Raw genomic sequence first — 6,000 nt, forward strand, 5'->3', positions numbered from 1 at the left:
CATTATAGTAGTGTAGTTGATACTGCTTTTCTCTTTCTGAACATTTTATTTAATGAATTTAAAATATTAAACTTTTCCCTCCCCAGCAAACACCAAACAGCTATCATATGATGAGGTTGTAAATCAGTCTAGTCCAAGCAACTGTACTGTATACTGTGGAGGTGTCACTTCCGGGCTGACAGGTATGGGAGCCTTACCTGTGTGGCATTTTGAGGTTAATTTTTTAACTGAAAAGCTTAATGTCTGTAGGATTTTATATAACTTGGTGTGGTTTATTTTTGTTTTTTATCTAACAGAACAACTAATGCGTCAGACTTTTTCACCATTTGGACAAATAATGGAAATTCGAGTCTTTCCAGATAAAGGATATTCATTTGTTCGGTATGGGTGGTTTTTTTTTTTTTTTAAAAACTTTTTCCCCAAAAATCATTTTGAATATTTAACTTAATAGTTTTCTTAAAAATGTACCTTGGTTGTAAAGAAGTAGAAATTTCTCTAGCATTTAGCAGTATTTGCCACTGTGTTTTAGTGGCTCCTTCCTTGTAACCACAAGATCAATAAAACATTCTCTGTTAAAAGAAGTTTCTTCAGATCTACAGGATTTTTGGGAAAACATACCAAAGAAAATATACCATCTTACTCTTTTGTGTGAAGTGCCTCTTATACCTCAGGCTCAGCTTGATTTTTAAAAATGGGTTTTATTCATAAGTACCTTAAACAGTTTATATTGGTGATTCTTAATATTCTTTTCAATAGGTTCAATTCCCATGAAAGTGCAGCACATGCAATCGTTTCTGTTAATGGAACTACCATTGAAGGTCATGTCGTGAAATGCTATTGGGGCAAAGAAACTCTTGATATGATAAATCCTGTGCAACAGGTGAGAGGATTCTTGACTTTGTAGAGTAATTGCTAGGCTAATAATAGGTTATTTTAAAATGAAATTATTGATAATCCTTGTTAATAGTTTCTAGCTAAAATGATAATCTATAAGGGCTCTTCCTGTATGTGTTATAGTTCTAGAGTAGTAGTTTACCTAACAGGGTGTTCAGGCTTTTTTCTTAACACTTGGTAGATTTATTCACATACTGTTTGGAGAACTCACAAGCATGTTTGACTCAGTTGAAACAAAAGCTATAAATATATTTAGAACCTTCGCATTTTTTCTAGATTTTGCTGCTTACGTTTTTCCAGGCAGCTTTAATGGTTCAGATGTGATCCCATAAAGATTTCTGTGAGGGGGCACCTGGGGTGGCTCAATCAGTTAAGCGTCTGACCCTTGATTTCGGTTCAGGTCATGATCTCAGGGTCGTGAAATCAAGACCCGCATCAGCTCTGTGCTGTGCGTGGAGCCTGCTTAATATCCACTGTCTTGCATGCTCTTGCACTCTCTCTCTTTAAAAAAAAAAAAAAGTTTTCTGTGAACAAATTGTAAATGGAGCACTAAGAAAGGAATAAGAAAATCCTAAACTATATAAGCTATATAAGTTTTTTAGGTAAACTGAATATAGGAATAAGTAGTCTTTTCTATTTTCCCTATCTAGTTTAATTTACAAAACACTTGAACATTGTACTGAGTTTGATATTTATTATTGGGACATTACCTACTGCCTTACAAAGAGTGTGCCATTTAGAGCATGAGGAAGAGTTACAGCAGTATAACCTCACTTTTTTTTTAATGCATTTATCTCATAAACTCTTGTTTATCCTTTTATTTTAATTGCAATGATGGCCCTATGTGTTATGGCTGTATATTTGTGGTACATTAGGAGTGAATGTGTACATATAACTTTAAATAATACTAAATTACTTGTTATAATTTTACTTAATAGCAGAATCAAATTGGATATCCACAAGCTTATGGCCAGTGGGGCCAGTGGTATGGAAATGCACAACAAATTGGCCAGTATATGCCTAATGGTTGGCAGGTACCTGCGTATGGAATGTATGGCCAGGCGTGGAATCAGCAGGGATTTAAGTAAGCATATTTTCTTTTCTCCTTTATTATTAGCCTTTGAAAAAGTTAAGAACTTAGGAAGAGATTTTAAGTAATTAGTAGGTAATGTGGTCCTCTGTCTAAAGCAAGTTTTAGCCTTTGAAGGACTTAGTTTAGAGCTGTTTTTAATTTATAGTTTTAAGTGTATTTCTTTAAAAATTTGTCTGGAAATGTGCTGCTCTGAGGCATAACCAGTGTTAAAAGAATTTTGGTAATGCTTGGTAATGAATCAACTCATATTAAAGTAAGAAAATGAGAGCTTAATAATTGCTAAGCTTTTTATTTGAGTAATGATCATTTAGCCGTTCTTGGATACAGTTATTTTGATGCTAGTTGTTTTATTTGTTATGCTTTTTTTTTCCTGCACTCTAGGGTTTATCACATATTGTTATATGAATGCTCCTTTATACACCTTGAATTACGAAATTTCACTTAAATTTTTGAAAAAGAAACTAAAAATACTTTGCAGTTTTTATTTTAAAAGAATCTTGTATTTGTGGGGTGCCTGGCTGGCTCAGCCATTAGAGCATGAGACTTTTGATTTTGGGGTTGTAAGTTTGCGCCCCGTGTTGGATGTAGTTTACTTAAAAATAAAATCTTTTAAAAAATAAAAGAACCTTATATTTGTAATGTTGAAAAATATTATGAGCTTACATATGGTAATAATTGTTTTAATGTTTTCTTTTGAGTAATATAAGTGGTAGTCTCTATTGTGCCAAATGATTGAGTTTCTTTCAGGTAGTGGTTTGTTCAATTTATGTCTAACCCAGGTGCACAGTTTTCCTTTCTGAGATTAGAAATGACTTTTTTCTGAATTCAAAGGAGAGAAATGTTTACAGGTAAAGGGTATTTTTTTTTTTTTTAGCTATATTAAACTAACAAAATTAAACTGCACAAATTAAACACTATGAGGATGCTTGTTTTTAAGAGAAAAAACTTTTGCCTTTGCTTGGCATAACCATTATTCTTATATTTGGGCTTAAGTAAAAGTATTTTTTCTATGTATATGTTATTTTTTCTCGGCATTACATTTTATTTTAACCAGTGGATTTCCCCTCCTCTCTGCTTCTTTCACATTTTCTACCAGTCAGACACAGTCTTCTGCACCATGGATGGGACCAAATTATGGAGTGCAGCCACCTCCAGGACAGAATGGCAGCATGTTGCCTAATCAGCCTGCAGGGTATCGAGTGGCAGGGTATGAAACCCAGTGAAAAAGGACTCCATAATCTAAAGCCAGTGGCTTGAGGCTACAGGGAGTGTAGTAAAGCCGTTGTTTACTTAAAGATTTATCAAATCAGTCAGTGCAAATGTCAGATACAATGTATTTATTTAAAAGATTCATTTTTTAATCATGAAATTACTTATCATCCACATTGTTTTAAAAAGAAACAAGATGCTGGATGTCTGCCAATTTTTGCCTTCATTACCTTTTTTGATAAAGTTTCTCAGATCCTTGTTTCAAATACAAATGCAGGGATTGCTGCCACTTTTTTAAAATTAAGAGGCAGAAAATTGCACAATGTTGAACTTTTTTCCACTAAAGTAGTGTGCAGTTCTAGTTTGCATTCCTGATATGATTTAAAACATGTAATATAAAGATGTTAAAAAAAAATGAAGAACCAAAACTGTGCAAAGTCTAGAAGTTCTTTGTAATCTTCAGCTTGTGCACAATTCTGTTTTAGGGTTTTTTGTTTTTTGTTTTTTTAAAAGCATTGTTTGAACTGTCCCATCTCCACTGTTTTCCCTTTGGGGTTTTAAAATATAAATTATTAGTTTACATCATTTTTGTAACTACATTTTTCACAAATTTGTCTTGCCTTATTAAATTTCTGTAAAATATACTTAAATGGGGAAAAAAATGATGTTCACTTAGATTGAAAACTTTTCTCAGATGGATTGATAATTGCATTCATTTTGTGTTTTATATGAGAAGGTGCCTCAAGAATTCCCTCTTGGATTTGTTTAAAGGATTTTTATCTTCTGTGATAAACTTTGCTGTGTACCAGGAAATATAAAAACAAAAACTTGCTACTAAAGAAAATCTCTGAAATGTGAGACGTTCTTATGAGCCTGTGTTAATTTCATGTGTCAACTTCTACATTTACGTGTATTGTTTCATTCTGTAAAATGTTTTAGCAGTTTAATATTTTGCACAGTTAGCAAGCTTTGTATGTCATTTCCTTCTTAAGGGCATCATGCAGAGTTGACAGGAGATTTCTAAGGTTTTAAGTTGTTTGCATGTGAATATCAAATACACACTTTGGTAGTCTTTGAATACAAAGTCATCTGCTCTTGTTTTTCAAGAATTTTGAGACACAAAGTTGTATGTAAAGGAATATATTAATTTGCCATTTTCTAGTTATATTTACTCAAAAAGAGTAAATCAACTTAATTTTAATACATACAAATGATAGCTGTGAAACTGTAGAATATCCTATATCAGGCTTGGAGTTCGTTGTGAACTTCAAAATTAGCCTGAAGGACCAGCCGGGCAAAGCATTTTTTAAATGTTCAGAGGCCAAAAGATAAACAAAACAAAACAAAACAAAAACCTTAAAATCCTACCTCCTTAAACAGCCTTCAAAGAGGAGAATCCTCAGTGCAATCATTATTTTGATTCTTTTGGTACCTGTTTTCCTGGAGTTCCCAATTTTATTATTTTGGGGTGGCTCCGAGCATTAGGTTTAATCTTTGATGGCATTGTTCTAGTTTTGAAATTTCTAGTACATTTCAGAGTCTCTTAGAAGAGTTGTGGGAGATTTTTGTTTTGTTTTCAGTGAAAGTCACAAACTTTCTTCTTCCTTTACTCACAAAGGGGAAGTAGTCCTCAGTATACATATTTGGATGGTTTGTTGTTTTTAAGACCTTCAGAGAGCTCCTAGCATTTAGCAACAGAAAAAGCCTGTGAAATCTTAAGTTTCCTGGCCTTGTCTCTTCCAGGTAGGAGCAAATGAAGCTGGTCTCTAAAGCCAATATTCATGTAAACCAGAGCCCAGGAAAGACAGCTCATAAGTGTTTAATTCTCTGGAGCTCAATTCTATGCAGTTGTACTGATGTTTCATTACGTACGTCACTGTGTATTTTTAAGTGTTGATACATTAAAAGTTGCTTTATGGAAGATGAGTAAATTTTTTAAATACTTGGGAATTTTATTTCCTTGTTAACGTCTACAGATCAGGACATGCGACCAGAAGCAGCTTAAATGAAATATTCAAAAAGGAAAATATCAGGAAGTTATTTTTAGATTCTTCTGGTTTATGTTTCTATTTTAAGACCCTTATTATTTTTCTTACTCAAAAATATTTTATTTCCTGTACATCTGTGGACTGCAGGGTAAATTATTTGGGCATAAGTAATTTAAGCAAAAGTATAGTTTTTCTTTCATTTTGACTTTCTCAAGTAACACTTTTTATTAGCCAGTATATTTTCTTATTGCACAAATCTTAAAGTGTACATTAACTACTTTTTGAGAAGAAAGTGGTATTTCTCAAAAAAGTTACTACTGAACAAATTGACATTTCAGGAACATTGCTAACTTTGGTTTAAATCTTACTCCTAGTGTTAAAATCATTAAAAGATTTTTTAGTCTAAAAATAATACTGGTATTAGTATCAGGTAAGGAAATTAAAGTTTTAAAAATGGTTTCGTTCTCTGCAATATGCATTCAGATTTTACTATAAAATACATCTGGTACTGTAAAGAACCTGAAGTGATTCACACTTAATGGGTCGTTAATCCAGTATTCTTTGCCCTGACTGTTTGGATATTAAAGTTCCTTTATGTTTTCTATAACCTGTGGGATCTTCTTGCAGTGATTATTGTGTGTGAAAGATTTTTCTTTTTGGTCTAACCATATTGTTATATTCACTCAGGTATTTGTTAGATTTTTTTTTTTTAACCTTATTCCAGAACCCATGGTTTGCATTGGATTACTATTTAATACCACAAAGAATTGGCATTCTGTAGATTTAACTCATTATAAAACTAGGATCTCATTTTCC

At 32.7% G+C, this 6,000-nt stretch overlaps 1 protein-coding gene across 15 annotated transcripts in view; it reads left to right on the top strand.

The window, feature by feature from the left end:
* The window catches only part of TIA1 (TIA1 cytotoxic granule associated RNA binding protein), a 28,629-nt gene extending 22,838 nt beyond the window's left edge, over window positions 1-5,791 (top strand). For 12 of the 15 annotated variants that reach the window (XR_004300296.1, XR_004300295.1, XM_032410765.1 and 9 more), the window contains 5 exons: window positions 87-182; window positions 297-381; window positions 757-880; window positions 1,833-1,978; window positions 3,084-5,791. Coding sequence is in view for 13 of the 15 variants with exons in the window: in XM_032410765.1 (XP_032266656.1) it covers window positions 87-182; window positions 297-381; window positions 757-880; window positions 1,833-1,978; window positions 3,084-3,210 (578 nt within the window). In the remaining 2 variants the exon portion in view is untranslated. The remainder of the gene's footprint in view (window positions 1-86; window positions 183-296; window positions 382-756; window positions 881-1,832; window positions 1,979-3,083) is intronic. The other 3 variants (XM_032410766.1, XM_032410768.1, XM_032410774.1) reach the window with 1 other exon arrangement.
* Window positions 5,792-6,000: the final 209 nt, after the last annotated feature.

Source organism: Phoca vitulina, unplaced genomic scaffold (assembly GCF_004348235.1).
Source record: "Phoca vitulina isolate PV1807 unplaced genomic scaffold, GSC_HSeal_1.0 scaffold12, whole genome shotgun sequence".
In the NCBI taxonomy this organism is placed as follows: domain Eukaryota; kingdom Metazoa; phylum Chordata; class Mammalia; order Carnivora; family Phocidae; genus Phoca; species Phoca vitulina.